At 42.3% G+C, this 18,952-nt stretch overlaps 1 protein-coding gene across 1 annotated transcript in view; it reads right to left on the reverse strand.

Moving 5' to 3' along the window:
- Positions 1-18,952, reverse strand: part of LOC126412452 (RNA-binding protein 28) — a 119,393-nt gene that overhangs the window by 12,778 nt on the left and 87,663 nt on the right. Inside the window, exons 9-12 of the mRNA XM_050082060.1 lie at positions 11,474-11,690; positions 9,415-9,589; positions 5,013-5,230; positions 358-507 (exon numbers count right to left, since the gene is read on the reverse strand). Of these exons, the coding sequence (XP_049938017.1) occupies positions 358-507; positions 5,013-5,230; positions 9,415-9,589; positions 11,474-11,690 (760 nt within the window). The remainder of the gene's footprint in view (positions 1-357; positions 508-5,012; positions 5,231-9,414; positions 9,590-11,473; positions 11,691-18,952) is intronic.

Genomic DNA, 18,952 nt, shown 5'->3' on the forward strand with positions numbered 1-18,952 from the left:
GATGCCAGCATATAAGCATTTACCTCTATTTCCCTGTACTTATATGGTGTTCAGACAGGTACAAAACAACTCTCTCTGCAGCATTCTGCAAATCACCTAATTACACGGTAAGCTCATCTGTTCGTTTGTTAATACAGTAAAATTTTGATGAGACATATTAATTACACTTTTGCGGAAATTGTTATACATATTGCCTGTAACCTGATTCTAAACTAAGAAATGCACCTTTATGGCTCTAGTAATTACAATGATTTTTTTTCCATTTGTATGCTTGGGCCATTGTTGCTAAAGACAAGAATTAAAGTTTCCAGAGAAGTTTTGTAAAACACATTTGAATTTTTTCATTGAAATGCTTACCTTTGATGGTGTGAATATTTTTGGATTATTGTTAATATTACGCAAAGCTTGAAGAGCAGCTTCATGAGTAGAGAAGCTCACAAATCCATACTCCTTCGACTTTCCAGTGCCATCAGCATTAATATCTTTCATGTTTCTCATGATACGAGCCTGTAACATTACAGAGGAGTATGAATAAGTATTTAAAATTTTAAATATGTGGCAGAATATAAATAACTTAGGAGTGAAGGTAACAACTCACTGAAAGGAGGAAGTGTTGACATTTCAACAGACAAACAAAATAAAAAATAAAAATAAACACACACACACACACACACACACACACACACACACACACACTGTGCTAATGGAATACTCAATACCAAGACTGCAGTTTGCATATAGACTGCAGTGAGGGGCTCCTGGGTGGAGAGAGGGAGGAGAGAAAAGAGGCAGGGAGCAGGAAGTAGGAATGGCTGGGGAAGGGTGGCTGATGATTTGGAGGGAGGTAGTAGGTGTGCGAGATTAGAAATGGAGGGAGATGCACAAATAAGAATGTGACACACGGGGCAAACACTGGAGCCAGTGAGTTCGTGCAGTGTACGATGACTATGACATGGGGGACAGGATAGGGAGGGGACTACGAACAGAGGAAGGAGAGGCTACTGCGAAGAGGGTATGGATGTAAGGGTTTAGTGGACATTGATGCCAGAAGGGTTATGGGAACAAAGGATGCATTGCCAGGATAACTTTCATCTATGTACCTCAGAAAAGCTGAAGCTGAAGGAAAGGATCCAGATAACATGGGCTGTGAAGCAGCCACTGAAATCGAGCATGCTGTGCTCAGCAGAATTTTCCACCACTGGGTGGTCAACTCAGCTCTTGGCCACAGTTTGACAGTGGCCATTCATTCAAGTGGACAGTTGGTTTGTGGTCAAGCCCATGTAGTGTGCACAAGCTGCAGAAGAGCTGGTGTATGACATGGCTGCTTTCACAGGTAGCCTGGCCTCTGACGGAAAATGATAAGCCTGTGAAGCACTGGAGTAGGATATGCTGGGTGGGAGAATCGGGCACATCTTGCGCCTGAGTCTCCCACGGGGATATGACCCCTAAGGCAAGGAATCGGGATTGGAAGTGGCAGAGAGATGTACTTGGATGTTGAGGAGGCTTAATGGACAATGGATGGTGTGAGGAGTGTCTAAGGTAGGATATCCCTCACTTCAGGTTATGATCAAACACCTGGCAAAGGATATGGTTCAATTGTTCCAGTCCATGGTGATACTGAGTGATGATGGGAGTGCTCCTTTGTAGCTGATTCTTGAGGGTGATGGGAGGACTGGGGATGCTTGTGTCAGGATATGCCATGGGAAATCTATTTGCTGAGTAGATTTAGGGGGTAGTGCCTGTCTGTGAGGCGTTCAGTAAACTGGACAAGGGAATTCTCATCACTATAGATACACTGCCCACGGGTGCCAGGCTTTATGGGAGAAATGTTTTTCGGATGGAAGGAGTAACCACTGTCAGTATGCAGATGCTGATGATGGTAAGTGGGCTTCATATGGACAGAAATATGGATGGATCCATTAGAGAGGTAGAGGTCAATGTCCAGGAAAGTGGTGTCTTGGGCTGAGGAGGACCAGGTGAGACAAATGGGAAAGGCTGTGGAGGATTGAGGATAGGGTGTCTTGGCCCTGTGTCCAGATCATGAAACTATCATCAGTGAACATGAACCAGCAAGAGATTTGGGGTTTTGGGAGGCTAGGAATGTTTCTTCCAAATGGACTATCAAATACATTGGTATCAGATGGTGTTATGCACATACTTATGGCCTTGCCAGGGATTTGTTAATATACCGTTCCCTCAAAGAAGACATAGTTACATGTGAGGACGCAATTGGCTGGATGTTTAAGGAATGATATGGTGGGTTTGGAGTCAGGACACAGCGAGGTACGCCCCCCCTCGCCCCCCCCCCCCCCACACACACACACACGCATACAGAGTATAACACCACATTCAATAGGTTTAGATAAAAGTAGTGGCAACACTGCTGTAAAATGCACCTGATTGCAGAAGACCAGATGATATAGTGCAGAGAGCAGTGATGGCTGTGTTTGTGTCAGTTGCTGTGTGTACGTTCTGAAAGGGTAGGAGGCCAGTTTAAGTTCCCTAACAGGTAATAAAAGCAGCAACTACAGCAATTTCTAGAGGTATGACCTTTGCCTTTCTGGCACTGAATCCCATCATCCTTCATGACAATGCATGATGCCACATGGTGAACCCTGTGCAGGATTGTGTACATGAGGTTGTGCGATACTGGAACATCTTGCATATTCACCCAAAACGAGTCTGTGCAATTGCGACCTGTTCATCGAAATGAAGGAAGCTCTTTGTGGCAAGCACTACAACACAAAAGAAGACATCATCTGTGCCACACGGTGGTCCTGCTAGCAGTGTACGACACACACCATTTGTGCGAGGAAAGTTGATCAAGATGCAGGACAATTATATTGACTGTTCGTAATATGACAACCATCTGTCACTTAAGTCTGGAATGAATTATAACAGTGTTAGCACTACTTTTTACCCAACCCACGTACATTCCTGAAATAACGTTTTCCCACTGTTTACAACATTGTTTTATTGGTGCATTCAAATTCTCTCTGTTCCCAGTTACTTTTGTGCTATCATAATTATAAGTTTCCCTCCATTTAAACTTAATGAAGCAATGGTAATGAACTGAAAACAAAACATAAACACACATCATACTGACACTTTTAATGCAGCAGTTTTAGGTGTTGTATGTTTCGAACTACGATTGCATATATTACCAGTAAATTTTGGGCCTGAACTAACACATTTATGACTCCGCCAACCTCCTCAAAACATTACGCTGTAGCCATTACGTAATGATTTGTGTGCGACACTTTGCTTTGCATTATGAATTGCTAGTTGTGTTCTTGTCTTACTGTAAATGAGTGAAGAGATTAATCTTGGCCAATGACAGGATTCGAATAAAACCATAACAACACCACAAGGGATCAGCTATGCCTGTGACCATTATGCATTAGGCCAGTTCTGCTTTTGCAGGTGCACAGAACATGGATGTAGCCTACCAGTCCTGTGAGAAAGAGATGGGGCTTGTTCCCATTCTTCACTCTTCTCCCCTGGGGAGGTCTAAATTCTTATTTGTTTTTGCTTGTAGTTTATTGCCATGTTATAGTGCCTGCACTTTAAGGTCTGTATGACACTCTCTAAGTGCACTGAGAAATCCTTTATAAAAGCTAGGACCACATTCTAAATTTTAGAAAAGATATGGTAACAGAACCCCAGTACACCATCAAAGATTTTACAAAACATATTTTATAAAGATATTTAACAAAGATCTTTTACAGTGTAAAATGAGCTTAATCAGGATATAATGATTTTGGCAAGGCACTGGCTTTCACATAGTGTCTACAAACATTCCACAATCTCCGGTCTCCCTACTTCTGAATCCACAGAAGTTATTAACAGGTGGAACAATTCATGCTGCTACTGCTTTGTCTCATAACACTGTCAACCTAACAATAATTATGCACTGTAGTTCATATTTGTATTATTGAACAAAGTATTGGGCTGGACTAAGTTTTCAGAATGGATTTGAAATAGAAGAAAAGTTGGCAACGATAAACAAGAGCTATGGTAGTGCCTTTTCAGCACAATGTACTGTTGCAGATGTGACGCCTCTTGAGGAAAAAAATGTGAACTACATAAAACTGCTGGCATGTCATTAAAAATGCATTAACTTTGAATTGCAGGTGACATTATCAAGTGGTGTATGACATACATCCCCCCACCGGGTATATGTAGCAATTTCTGAAGTGGTAGTTAGATCAATTACTTGTAGCAGCACCCAAACAATTTAAATATTATTATAAATACCATACACTTTTGGTGCTTCTTTTAGAATACATCCCAATTTACAGAGTGCTGGTTAGGACGGGATCTGTGACACCACAGCTAAAATTTAATAGTACATTCAATTCTGTATCTTGACCTACAGAATCATATTGTATTACGCCACCACATACATTCAACTTCATGATGATGTGTATAGAAAGAAATTCTGTCACAGGGTCTGCCATATCACATGAACAATCAACATCACCCACTGCCAAATTATAACCTGCAATTCACATATTTTCTTAAAATATAATTTTGTTTTGTACAATATGGGAAGTACAATGTGTTGATGACACCTTTACCTTTTTTAATAGAAAGATAATATCTATCAAAATTTCAGTAGTTTAATTTTTCCTACACAGTTGCTTTGAATTTGGTTACAGAAATTTCCTGTATACATGACAGGAAATGTCCTATTCTTAAGCATTATCAGCAGACATCTAACAGATGTAGGAAACAATACAGTTAGCACCAACACGGTATCTGATAACAAGCCAGATGAAGTGTTAACTAAAAAAATGAAAGAAAGTTAGAAAGAAAAATGGAAAGCATTTCATGAAGGATGAAAGGGTCCTGATCCTGTAGAACCTCTAGAGTTGTGGTTTTCCTGGTTGCATGACAGATATGGAGCAATACAGCACAATTTAATGACAGACATGCAAATTACAGTTATTGCAATATTCAATATCTGTTAACTTCAAATATGAAGGAAGTTGTAGAAACAAAGAACTTACTTCTGTTATGATTGCTCCTTGACCACTATGGTCCTGAAAGAGTTTCCTTAACTGACTGTCAGTCCAAGATGGTGGTACATTGTGTACAATAAGTCGTGTTGGCGAGACAAACATGTTGAGATTGCGCAGTATCTGACTCTTCCATTTTTCTAATTGCAACCGACGAGACATGTCTGCAACTGATACACCATCTGCTGCAGGAGTTCCAGCCATCACAACTGCAATAAAGCCATAATTAGAAACCTGGTACTTCTCCCGAGAATGTTTAACATCACAGAAGAATGGAAAATTGTTTATATTTAATAATAATAAAAGTTGTTGGTTGGGTAAGAACTGCAATTCGGCTTCAGAGAGAAAAAAATAAATAAATAAATATGCAGCAAGAGTACATGTGACTGAAATAATCTGTTGTAGGTGCCATGATGGGGAGATGTTGTTGGTGCCATGACAGGGAGATGAAGATAGTTGTGAAATGAGAGAAACTGATGGTGACATAACACAATAAGAGTGAAGACAAAAAGAGCACCAGCAGAGGTATGAGGGTAATCTGAAAAGCTTGGGAAAGAGATGGACGTCTGATAAAGAATCAAATTATGCAAAGAAGGCAGGTGTGGCAACAATTTGTACTTTAGCTCGTGTATTTCTGCCATGGCAATGACACTTGTGTGTAGGTGCACATTGTATTGATGGAAGATGACGTTCTTCCTTGCCGAACCTTGACTTTTTCAGATATCTTTTGCTGTGTCCCATAATTGCTTGATCAGTGGGGAGAAAATCTATCACAAGAATCCATTTTGCATCCCGGAAAACTGATGCCATGACCTTTCCGGCAACTGCGTTGCCTCTGCTTTCTTTGGTGGTGGTGAACCAACATGTTTCCCCTGCTTTGACTGTTGTTGAGGTATAGTACAGGAACCAAGTTTCATGTGTAATCACAAACCGGCAAAAAAAATCTTGTTGGTTGCTCCGTTAATGGGTCAAACGTTTGGAATAGTTCTCAGGTATTCAACCACACGTTTCTAAAAAGCACGATATTTTGGTGAGCCAACTTCTTGCCATCTTCAGGCATTCCTGATGACTGTCTGATATCTGCTGGGTGCTAACATTATATCTTCTGCCCCCCCCCCCCCCCCAGCCCTTCTCCTCCTCCCACCACATGCAGCTTGTCATAGACCTGGTACATTAGTGGTGGGAGCACTGCATCGGGCATCGATCCAAGGTCTTCAGTAGTGGTGCAGCCAACACCGGACGTGGATCTCTGCTGGCATGGTGACAATGCTTCTTCATCCTCTTCTACATCTACATACATACTCCGCAATCCACCATATGGTGCGTGGCAGAGGGTACCTCGTACCACAACTAGCATCTTCTCTCCCTGTTCCACTCCCAAACAGAATGAGGGAAAAATGACTGCCTATATGCCTCTGTACGAGCCATAATCTCTCTTATCTTATCTTTGTGGTCTTTCCGCGAAATGTAAGTTGGCGGCAGTAAAATTGTACTGCAGTCAGCCTCAAATGCTAGTTCTCTAAATTTCCTCAGTAGCGATTCACGAAAAGAACGCCTCTTATCCTCCAGAGACTCCCACCCGAGTTCCTGAAGCATTTCCGTAACACTCGCGTGATGATCAAACCTACCAGTAACAAACCTAGCAGCCCGCCTCTGAATTGCCTCTATGTCCTCCCTCAATCCAACCTGACAGGGATCCCAAACGCTCGAGCAGTACTCAAGAATAGGTCATATTAGTGTTTTATAAGCAGTCTCCTTTACAGATGAACCACATCTTCCCAAAATTCTACCAATGAACCGAAGATGACTATCCGCCTTCCCCACAACTGCCATTATATGCTTGTCCCACTTCATATCGCTCTGCAATGTTACGCCCAAATATTTAATCGACGTGACTGTGTCAAGCGCTAAACTACTAATGGAGTATTCAGACATTACAGTATTCTTTTTCCTATTCATCTGCATTAATTTACATTTATCTATATTTAGAGTTAGCTGCCATTCTTTACACCAATCACAAATCCTGTCCAAGTCATCTTGTATCCTCCTACAGTCACTCAACGACGACACATTCCCATACACCACAGCATCATCAGCAAACAGCCGCACATTGCTATCCACCCTATCCAAAAGATCATTTATGTAGATAGAAAACAACAGCAGACCTACCATACTTCCCTGGGGCACTCCAGATAATACCCTCACCTCCGATGAATACTCACCATCGAGGACAACATACTGGGTTCAGTTGTCATGGCAGGAGTGCACCTTCACATACACTGCCGCTGCGCTCTGCTCATTATCAGAGCTGGTCCAGGCCTTGCTTCATTGAAAACTGCTGTCCTTATTTATTAGTCCCCCATGCACCCAGGTCTCTACAGTTTCTTTGAGAATACCATCCCAGAGGGTGTTGGATTGTTACAGCAACTTGGTGTCATCATAATTCATCATATGTCTGTGGGAGACGCAGCACTCTGCTACACAGACTTTGTTGGCAAAACACTGTGCATGTGGCATTTATGCTCAGTGTATTTATCATGTACTGTCCGGATAGTCTGGCTTATACACATTTTTCCACATTGGCAAGGGATAAGGTAGACTCTTGGTTTCTGGCGTCATCCTCGACTGGTTCCCATAAGGTTTTCATCTTGACTGGTGGTCTGAACACACACTTGACATTGTGTTTCCTGGGTATTCTTCCGAATTTTGCTGATGTTTCTTGGCATATGGAATAATTGTTGTCACAACTGCTTTATCTTTGTTTTCGGAAGGCTGTGGTCTTAGCTTCTTTGGTTTTAAGGCACATTGTATCTGGCAGTTGCTACAACCATTCTTATGGAACAGTGCTGCAAATCATCTTCACATGGTATTTTCTCTGCAGCGAGCTGTGGAAGTGCAAGAGTAACCTGCTGCACAGTGCTGTGGCAGAGCAGTGCATCTCCCATGGATATACCACGAATTATGATGAAACCAAGTCGTTGCAACAATCAAAATCTTTCTGGAACTGTATTCTCAAAGAAGCTGTAGAGATACGACTTCATGACAGGCTATTAATTAACAATTAAGGAAAGCCTGGGACCCAGCCTTGAGCCTGACCAGAGAGCAATGACAGTCTACATGAAGGTCTGCTCCCGTCATGGCAATTGAAGAGAACGAAGAAGTGTTGTCGCTACGCCCACAGAGATTCACATTTGGTGCCGGCTGTGGCACTACTGAAGGCTCTGGCTTGAAAAGTGGCATTGTATTTCCCCCATCAATGCTCCCAGAGACACCGGGAGCAGGGGGCGGAGAATATTAAGGCAGCATCCAGCAGATATCATCCAGTCATCATGAATATCTGAAGATAGCAAGAAGTTTGCCAGAAAATATCACGCCTTTTAGATGACGCCACCTGCCTGAGTACCCGAGAACTATTCAAGATTTCCTTCACCAGGGAAACTTAAAATCACGTGTCAAACATTGTACGAACATGTCCATTCTGAAGCATTTCTGATCCTGCGTTAAAAGACTCATGTAACCCATCTAGCAGATAATTTTCTCATATCCAGTTGCATTGTTAAAATGTGATATGCACAGATGACATCCCTGTAGCTTCAGCAATTTCTCGCACTTCCAGTTGGCAATCCTCCATGACCATTCTATGCACTTTTTCAATAATTTCTAGGTAGCAGCATCATCTCGGCCGACCACTATATGGATCACCATCCAAGCTGTCCCGACCAAATTTAAACTTGTTTGTCCGCTTGGCAACAAGTGAATATGAAAGAGCACAGTCTGCCAGTGTTTTCTGAAAACTGGTATGAATTTCCTTTGCTTTCATACTTTTCTTTATGAAGCACCTATCACTGCTTGAATCTCGATTTTTCTTCCATTTTCACAAATCATTACACAGGAACAATGACACAGAGATGTCTGCACCACAGATCTCTGTCCAAATCACTGACATGTTGCTTGTTTACTCATAATGTACAGCATACTATTACATGAGAAACTCATTGCAATAGTGCTGACATCTGGTGGTGATACGGCAAAATTTTCAAACTACCCTTGTAATCTAGGAGACCTATACCAATCAAAATACTTTTGGTTGATGCTTCATTAGATAATTCAGCACTGGATTTTTATGTGAAGTTCAAAGACACTGTAAAACCCTAACAAAACTGGAGACTGGAATTTCAGGTAGTCTTCTTGAATATTAAAGTTGAAGGCAAGATCAAAGATATAATGAAGAAATGTGCCAGCAACAGAGAAACTTAATATGAAGCCAAGGAGGTGGCTACATATGGAGGAGTTTGGGAGAGATGGCTGAAACATATTTTACTGGTATTGCTTCTTGTGAATGCAACTGTGACTTTGCAACATGCTCACAGACATTGACAAACATATTAATTACCTCCTTCTTTCACCAGATACAAGTTTCTACTATCTTTCTTCTTATCAGAATCTTTGTTTCTGTTCATCTTTTGACCAATCTCATCCCTACTTAAAGCTCTAAACACATCCAATGTTTGATTATTTAATGTGAGTTCTGTACCAGCTTTTAAACATTCTTCTGCATTTTCCTTTTCCTGAAACACAAAATAACACTAACAATTCACTGTGATAATGCATAGAACTATGAAATAATCAAAGAAATAAATTGACTTTTACAGTAAATTTATCAAAATCTGTAACAATGACCTTCTGGAAGTCAGGTGAATAACAATAAATCCGCAGGAATTGTTCTTGGGTGACGTTTCATGCAAGAACCATTTCTACAGCTAATCCATCATAAAGTCTTAAGGAACGTAATAATGGATGGGGTTCATTATCACTACGTTAATCCCTGTCCCACATTATTTTTACAACAGAAAAAAAAGAAAGAAAGAAAAATCTATGGATATAGTCAACAATAAACAGAATTACAATAATCTCGGGTGTTATCTTGGGGCAGGGGTCACAATATTCACAGAAACAGTGAATTTGTTTCAAAAATTCAGTATACACAATGAGCTCTTACGCTAGCTGTCTAAACTCCGGAAATCCCGAAAATGTAAGTTATTAATTAATTGTGCAGTAGTAGTTTCTGTGACATTTCTAACAATATGCTGACCGAATAATTTGTGATTGGTATTTCAACAAGTTAAATAGAAGGCGACAAGCCATCAACTAATTAATAGTTCTTTCTCAAGTGTCATGTTCTCATGAATTATCTGGTTTGTAGATAGGTGCAGAGCCTTGTCAGATGTGGCCTATTGAAAGCCAACAATATGGCTCCCACACTGCAATCTGTCAATCACAAAGTTATTTTATTCAAGTTATGTAGGCAAATAGTATGAAATAATTATCTCAAATAATCTTAAGGACTGTACTATGAAACAGGAGAAACAGCATCCTAAAAAAACTACTTAATTATTTTCTGAACATAGAATTACAGAAGACAGTTCATTATCTGGACATGCTGCTGTTGTCGTCATGGTCTTCAGTCCAAAAACTTGTACAATGTAGTTCTTCATATCAGTCTATCTAGTGCAAGCCTCTTCCTCCCAAAATAACTACTGCAACCTACATACCTTTGTACCTGTTTACTGTATTCATACCTGGGTCTCCCTCTGCAATTACCCCAGACACTTCCCTCCATTACCAAACCGACAATTCTTTGATACTTCAGGATATGTCCTACCAACTGATCCCTTCTTTTTGTCAAGGTGTGTCATAAGCTTCTCCCCAATCTGACACGGTACCTCCTCATTAGTAACTCATTCTACCCATCTAATCTTCAGCTTTCTTCATTAGCACGACATTTCAAAAGCTTCTATTCTCTTACCATCTGAACTGCTTACTGTCCACGTTTCACTCCCATACAAGGTTACACTCCACACATGTACTATTAAAAAAAAACTTCCTCTCATTTAAATTTGTAGTGGATGTTAATAAATTACTCTTCGTCAGAAAAGCTTTTCTTGCAACAGGCAGTCTGCAGTTTCTAACTTCTCTCTCTCTCTCTCTCTCTCTCTCTCTCTCTCTCTCTCTCTCTCTCTCTCTCCCTCCCATTATCTGTCCCCCCTGCCCAAATAGCAAAACTCATTATTACATTCCATATCTCGTTTCATAATCTAAACCCCTTGGTATCGTCTGATCTGATTCAACTACTTTCCATTACCTTTGTTTTACTTGTAGAACAGTAAGGTGTATACAACCAGTTTTAAATGAGATGGTACAATAGTGGTGTACATCTAACATCTGAAAGACAATGTGTTTGACAGTAGCAAAATTAAAGAATTATCACCCTCACAAATTGCAGTGAGAAACTAAGCAGAATTGGTTATCACTCTTTATCTTGTACTGAACTACTCAAGCTTACAAGAGAATTGCTGATAAGCTTGGGTAAGACTGAGAAAAAAATATGACACTGAAACGATGCAAACAGGTGAAAGCCAACATTAGCTTGTTGACGGTTGAAATATTTATACCTTAAATTTTACAAACGCTGTTCCTTTAGAATGTTCTGTCAAAGGATCAATACATATCAGTGCATAAACCACAGGACCAAACTGTTCCATGCAGGATTTCAATTCTTCATTAGTTGAAGAAAATGGAACATTTTTCACAAATACTGTACAGCCTTCTGTTACATCACTGGAAACAATTCTTGGCTTTTTAAGTTTTTCTTTTGTAGGTTCCATCTGCCTGGAATAAAATAAAACCAGTCAACAATGGGTAAAATAATTGATCGATTTAAACTTTGTTTTCCTAGTTCACAAGATAAAAGAGGGATGGTTTTATAAAGTCACATGTAAAAGACAAGACAATTAATCCACATTTTAGAGGTGTCCAGTATAACTTGAACTAGTTTAAAAAGAACAATGAAATGCTTGCTTACAGGAAGAGAAGATGCTCTTATTTGAAAAATGACAGAAAGAAAAGGGGGAAGGGGGGGGGGATGTGCTGTGAAATAGAAACTAAAATATGGACAAAGAAAAATATATGCAGCAGCCTTAACAAAGTTCTGATACATATGAAACATGTGAAAAACAGCAGTTACAGAGAGATATATTTAATGAGCACAGAATGAAATGCCACAGGGCACCAAATCACCAAGAGATACATATTTTATATCTTCTTCAGTATCTGTTGAGGTGAAGGAACACAATTCCTGGAAAAGAAGAGGCTTACTGCCTTTAAAACTATATGAAGAAGACAAGCTCATAAAATCAGGACAAACAGAAGAATATCATATTGAAAACAGTATCAGATTAGATGTTTGACTGAATGCTTGCTGGAAGACCAGTAGTAAAAACTTTAAGGGTGGAAAAAACCACAGCAAACAATATGTTCTACTGCTGAATGTATCACAAAAACCAGTGAAATAAAATTCCAGCATCAATAACATTGCTTGACCAAAATAACATCGTCAAAAGGAAAATTGTAAGAAGAAGAAGAAGAAGAAGAAGAAGAAGAAGAAGAAGAAAGGGGGAAAATTGGAAGCTTCTTACGGTGGCAGAATGAAAAACAAATAGATTAATATAAACAGGCAATTTACTGAGAGACAAGGACAGGAAATGTAAATAAGACGGGTGCTTACAGTAAGAAGAAGACTAAGCACATGTTTACATAAGTCATAGAAGTACACTTTAGTTGAAGAAGACATCAATGATAAACTCTCCTGGGAAGTACAAGAACCATCTTAACATTTGCTTTAGGTGATTCAGAGAAAAAACACACACACACACACACACACACACACACACACACACACAGAGGGAGGGAGAGGGAGAGGGAGGGAGGGAGGGAGAGAGAGAGAGAGAGAATCAATGGAAAACAGTGGAAGAGGAAACTGATCGCAAACTTGTTTAACGTATTGGCTGCTACAAGGCTGCTGGTAGTCACAGCAAAGCCCCATGCAGGATGCTGGGTGAATTTCAGGGACCAAATGCTCACATTCTTCAGCTAGTTTACATCTGGAGGTAAGCATGTCTACACTGATGCATATGGCTTATTGATAAAACTTATAACTGAGATGTCACACGGCCTGTAGGTATAAATTCAATGGTTTGATACAGAAGACAAACTTTGATCACAGTTGAAGAATCTGATCGTTCTGTTTGATGTTAGTTTCTTGCAGTTCTGTGTATTAGTCTGTATTCTTTGATTGTGTTGATAGTGGTTTTTGCAAGAAATCAGGTATAGCTTGGTTTTGTTTTTTAGATTTATTCTTTGGAAAATTTACACTGAATTAAGTTATGTATTACTAATTATCACACAATTTCTATCCAACATGAAGTTGACTGCATATTTCTGAACTTTATTAATAGGTGAATACTGCATAAACAAATACTATGAATAGTTTCAGTTCAAATGGATCACATACCAGAGTAGAGGCATATACATTAACAAAAGGATACTCTAGGCTATTGCAAAACTCACATTTTTAATCTGATTATTTGTAACTATTGGAGTGTCCTTACAAAGGAGATGTAGTTGCTGACAAAGCTTATGGTGATGGAGATGACTGAGTAAGAATGTTAGCATTCTTGTGCAGAAGAAAATCAATCTGCAGCAACTATACCAATGGTAGTTGTGTGAAAGGGATTGTAACATACTAATCACGAACAATGAAGTTTTAAATCATCTTGTCCTATAGATAAGAATCCTTTGAAATGACACCATGTTTTTAACATATGTTTGATGAGGAAATAGTTAATTTGATAGTGGTTGATATGAAGAGAAATGGTGGACAGTTTTGAGATGACAACATTACAAATCCCAGTGTGTGAATAAAGTGTTGAAATGCTATTTATCCTGAAGAACTCTAGGGTTCTTGGCACTGTTATTCACTAAAAAGCAGAAACTGTTTTCAATTATTCCTGCATTGCACTTATTTTGAAGACAACAAGCCAGCTAGGTCGGAAAATATCAGACATGTTGCAGAGGAGTCATTGTCCAGAGTACGCATCATGTGAAACTGTAGCCACAAATGGAACAATAGCACCATTTAAAGTAATGAAATGAAATTCTGTAGTTCGCAGCACAAGTAAAAAGCCACAAAAATAAATTTCAAAACATGCAATGATATTCCATATACCCTACAGAGGGTGACTTGTATAGGTCACATAACTGTTGCACCCAAAAATTTGACAGAGAAATACAAGCTATATCTTATTAATAACTGTGCCGATGCAGCCAAACAGCTACTATTGGTAATTACTACAAATGAGTTCCTCTCACAAAACAACTCCTTGGAAAAAAGGGGAAATTGTATGTAAAGAGTCCACAGAACAAGGCAGATGCTGTATACTGCAATCAGGTAAGAAGGACCTGTTTGGAAATAATAGACACCCAGCAGGCATTATGGAAGAATGGCGAAGATATTTCAGAACAAATGACTACTTACTCTTCACTTTTGTGAATAACAACACAACTGTACCGTAAAATAGCTTTAAATATTTTTTGAACATTTTTGTGTTGAACACACCCACACCTATAGGAAGCTAACAAGGAAGCAAATAGAAAACACTTACTTGAAGTGTTCAGTAATCGATAGCTATTGCAAGGATATATGAGCCAGAAAAGTTTACCACAAACTCTTCATCCAGTAGCAAAAAACAGCTACGCCAGTGCCCAACATTGTACAAGAAAAAAACATAAACAGGGAAGTGCAAAAGAACTGACAGAAATTTTATCAAAAGATTTTAACAATCTAGTGCTGTTTGGAAAGAAGCCCTGATAATATGCTGTACACAACTTTGTACAAGTTACTCATGATTGCCCATTGTGGCTGTTTGCAAATGTATTGGTTGTGTTGTGTTTCAATACTTATGATGTGGGCGATGGTTTGAAAATGGACATCATGTCCAAAACTGTACACTAAAAATACTACCAACAGAATTACAAAAACAGGTTTAATAAAAATAAGATGCTGGCCCACTTTCCTGCATCATCGTGAAGGTTCCAAAACCTTTTGCACTTTGCAACTGTCCTAGTTATGTCATGGACTGTATTACTATAGGAATTCAGTGTCTGTATAGAATAATGAGGGCAGTATGATAATATTGAAGGATTCCTGATGACTTGACAAAGAACATTATTGTATTTAAGATAGGTAAGAAGGCTTTCAGTGAGAACTACAGTGGAATAGCATCACTGTGCCACTGCATGAAGATTTATGAAAAGAAAATTTTTCAGAAAATCAGGAACAAGATAAAACTAAACTTAAAAAAACAGAACTAGGCGGATTTTGCCCTATAAGATCAACTACAGGTGCCACATTTAAAGCTAGATAAGTAGTAGAACAGAAATGGGAATTTAAGAAACACTGTAGTTGCATTCATACATATAAAAAAGGCTTACGACACTGTTAGAAAGTTAGTGAAGCCTGACATGGTCAGGGGGACAGACGGTGGTCTCAATGTGGTTTATTAAATAAAAAGTTTTTAAATGAAAAATTTTTAATGCCTAGACCACAATTTTCCTATTACAATTAACAGTTGATAACTAGTTTCAGTTGCTACCTGCAACCACCTTGAGATCATTCAAAATATGCAAAGGTGGTGAATAAGCAATGGAAAGCATTGTTAGCTATAGTCATTCAACAACAAATGTTTTGACGTATCTTGTCAGACTGGTGTTGTGTAGTGTTCTTATATTACCCTTAATTTTTGCATATTTTATAAAGATGACTAAGCTATATGCTACGCAGGAGGTGGTGGTTGTTGGGATGTTTAAGGGGGACTAAACAGCTGAGGTCATCAGTCCCCCATTCCAAAAACAGGCGAGACATAAATGCACAAAGCAGGTAAAACCCCAAGGGGAAGGAGACTCCCCCCAGGCCCTAAAAGAACACAAATGCGGTAACGAACACTACAAACACAAAGAGTACAGATGAACACCAGACAAAAAGATACAGAAGAAAAGAAGATGGCCGGAGACTGGTTGACTGACCATGACAACAAAAAAGGGAAAGAGTCAACCATCTGACGACACGCCAAAACAGCAACAAATATTGAGAGACGCGAGGACAAAAGACACAGAAAGGGAAAGGTGCAGGACCCCCCTAAATCGAACCATAAAAAGGACTACCACGGATAAAATGTAAAACATTGTCAGCCATGGAGGCATCGTCGCATAAAATCAAAGGCAAAGTGCCCGGGAGATTAAAAGACTGCCGGAGGGTGCGCAGTCGGGGACACTCCAATAAAATGTGGGCGACCGTCAGCCGGGACCCACATCGACACAGGGGGGATCCTCCTGACGCAAAAGATGGCCGTGCGTCAGGTAGGTATGGCCGATGCGCAGCCGACACAGGATTACAGACTCCCTGCGAGAAGCCCGCAGGGAGGAGCGCCATACATCGGTCGTCTCCTTGACAGCCCGCAGTTTATTCGGGGCTGTCATGCCATGCCACTCAACAGACCACATCCCAAGCATCTTACAGCGCAACACCAGCTGCTGATTGCGAGCCGTAAGGCCGATCTCCAAAGCTGGGGCGTCGATCGCCCCTTTGGCCAGCCTGTCAACACGTTCGTTCCCCGGGATGCCAACGTGACCTGGCATCCAAACAAAGACCACCGAACGACCAGAGCGGGTAATGGTGGAAACAGACTCCCGAATAGAGGACACCAGAGGAGAAGAGGGATAGCAGCGGTCGATGGCCTGGAGGCTGCTCAGGGAGTCACTGCAGATGACGATGGACGTACCTGAGCAGGAACGCATATGCTCAAGAGCGCGCAATATGGCCACCAGCTCTGCAGTAAAAATACTGCAGCCAGCCGGCAAGGAGCGCTGTTCAACATGGGCAGCGTGAGCAAAAGCGTAGGCAGTGCGACCAGCAACCAGGGAACCATCAGTGTAGACAGGCTCACTGCCCGGAAATGAGGCGAGGAGCGCAAGAAAACGGCGACGGAGGGCCACAGGCGGAACCGAGTCCTTGGGTCCCTGTGCCAAGTCCAGACGGACGGACGGCCGGGGCAAACACCAGGGAGGCATAGGTGCACGGACCCGGAAGGGAGGCAGAAGAGGGAATGAGCCCAGTTCCGACAGCAGGGACTGGACGCGGACAGCTATGGAAAGCCCAGACCTAGGTCGCCGTTCGGGCAGATGGAGGACCACGGCAGGGAAAAGCAGGCGATGATTGGGATGGCCAGGCGAGCAATGCACGTGGACAGCATAGTTGGCGAGCAGTCGATGGCGGCGAATCCGCAGTGGGGGAACCCCGGCCTCCACCAGTAGAGTATCCACGGGGCTCGTGCGGAAAGCGCCAGTTGCAAGCCGAACCCCACAGTGATGTATGGGGTCTAACAACTTCCAACACTGAGGGTGATGCAGACCCATAGGCCAGGCTCCCATAATCAAGCCGGGACTGCACAAGGGCTCTGTACAATCGCAGCAGCGTGCAGCGATCTGCACCCCAAGACGTGTGGCTAAGGCAGCGGAGGGCGTTGAGGTGCCGCCAGCATTTTTGCTTCAGCTGAGTAAGATGAGGAACCCATGTGAGCCGGGCATCAAACACGAGTCCCAAGAAGCGGCAAGTGTCCACCACTCCAAGCAGGTGGCCGTCGAGGTAAAGTTCAGGATGAGGGTGGACCGTCCGACGCCTGCAGAAGTGCATAACTCGAGTCTTGGCTGCAGAGAACTGAAAACCATGAGTCAGAGCCCATGATGCTGCCTTGCGAACGGCTACTTGCAGCCTGTGTTCGGCGAGCCCCGTAGTCGTGGAGCTAAATGAGATGCAGAAGTCGTCGGCATACAAAGAAGGAGACACCGACAACCCCACGGCTGCAGCCAGACCATTAATGGCCACTAGAAATAAGGAGACGCTCAACACCGAGCCCTGCGGGACCCCATTTTCCTGTATATAAGATGAACTAGAGGCGGCACCGACTTGCACCCGGAAAGAACAGCGCAATAAAAAGGTTTGAAGAAAAGCCGGGAGCCGACCACGAAGACCCCACTCATGCAACGTGGCGAGGATGTGATGCCGCCATGTGGTGTCATACGCCTTCCGCAGATCGAAAAATACAGCAACGAGATGCTGACGTCGGGCAAAGGCCGTACGAATAGCAGATTCCAGCCGCACCAAATTGTCCGTGGCAGACCGGCCCCGACGGAAGCCACCCTGGGATGGAGCGAGGAGACCGCGCGACTCAAGGACCCAACACAAACCCCGCCCCACCATACGTTCGAGCAATTTGCACAAAACGTTGGTGAGGGTAATGGGACGATAGCTGTCCACTGCCAGTGGGTCCGCACCGGGCTTCAAGATGGGGACAATAACACCCTCTCGCCATTGCGACGGGAACACGCCTTCGCTCCAAATGCGATTAAATATCGCGAGAATGTGTCTCTGGCAGTCCCTGGAGAGATGCTTCAGCATCTGCGCGTGGACGCAGTCTGGTCCTGGTGCTGTATCAGGGCAATCGGCGAGGGCAGCGAGGAATTCCCTCTCGCTGAAAGGAGCATTGTATTTTTCAGAACGACGCGTGTGGAATGAGAACGGCGTCCGCTCGGCTCGTTCCTTTAGAGAGCGAAAGGCGGGGGGATAAGATGCAGTCGCAGAGCTCTTAGCAAAGTGCGCGGCAAGCCGTTCAGCAATGGCGGCAGCGTCTGTGCAGACAGCACCGTCCAAGGAGAGCCCAGGGACACCCATAGGGGTCTGGTATCCATAAATCCGCCGGATCTGGGACCACACGAGCGAGGGGGAGGCATGGGAGCCCAAGGATGAGACATCCCTCTCCCAGCACTCCTGCTTACGCCGTGCAATAAGACGACGGGCCAAGGCACGGAGCCTCTTAAAGGCGATGAGGGTCTCGAGAGACGGGTGCCGCCTATGACGCTGGAGAGCCCGCCGACGGTCGCGAATAGCCTCAGCAATCTCCGGCGACCACCAGGGTACAGCCTTCCTCCGAGGGAGGCCAGAAGAACGGGGGATGGCAGCCACGGCCGCTGAAATGATG

The sequence above is a fragment of the Schistocerca serialis genome, chromosome 7 (genome assembly GCF_023864345.2).
Source record: "Schistocerca serialis cubense isolate TAMUIC-IGC-003099 chromosome 7, iqSchSeri2.2, whole genome shotgun sequence".
Lineage (NCBI taxonomy): Eukaryota > Metazoa > Arthropoda > Insecta > Orthoptera > Acrididae > Schistocerca > Schistocerca serialis.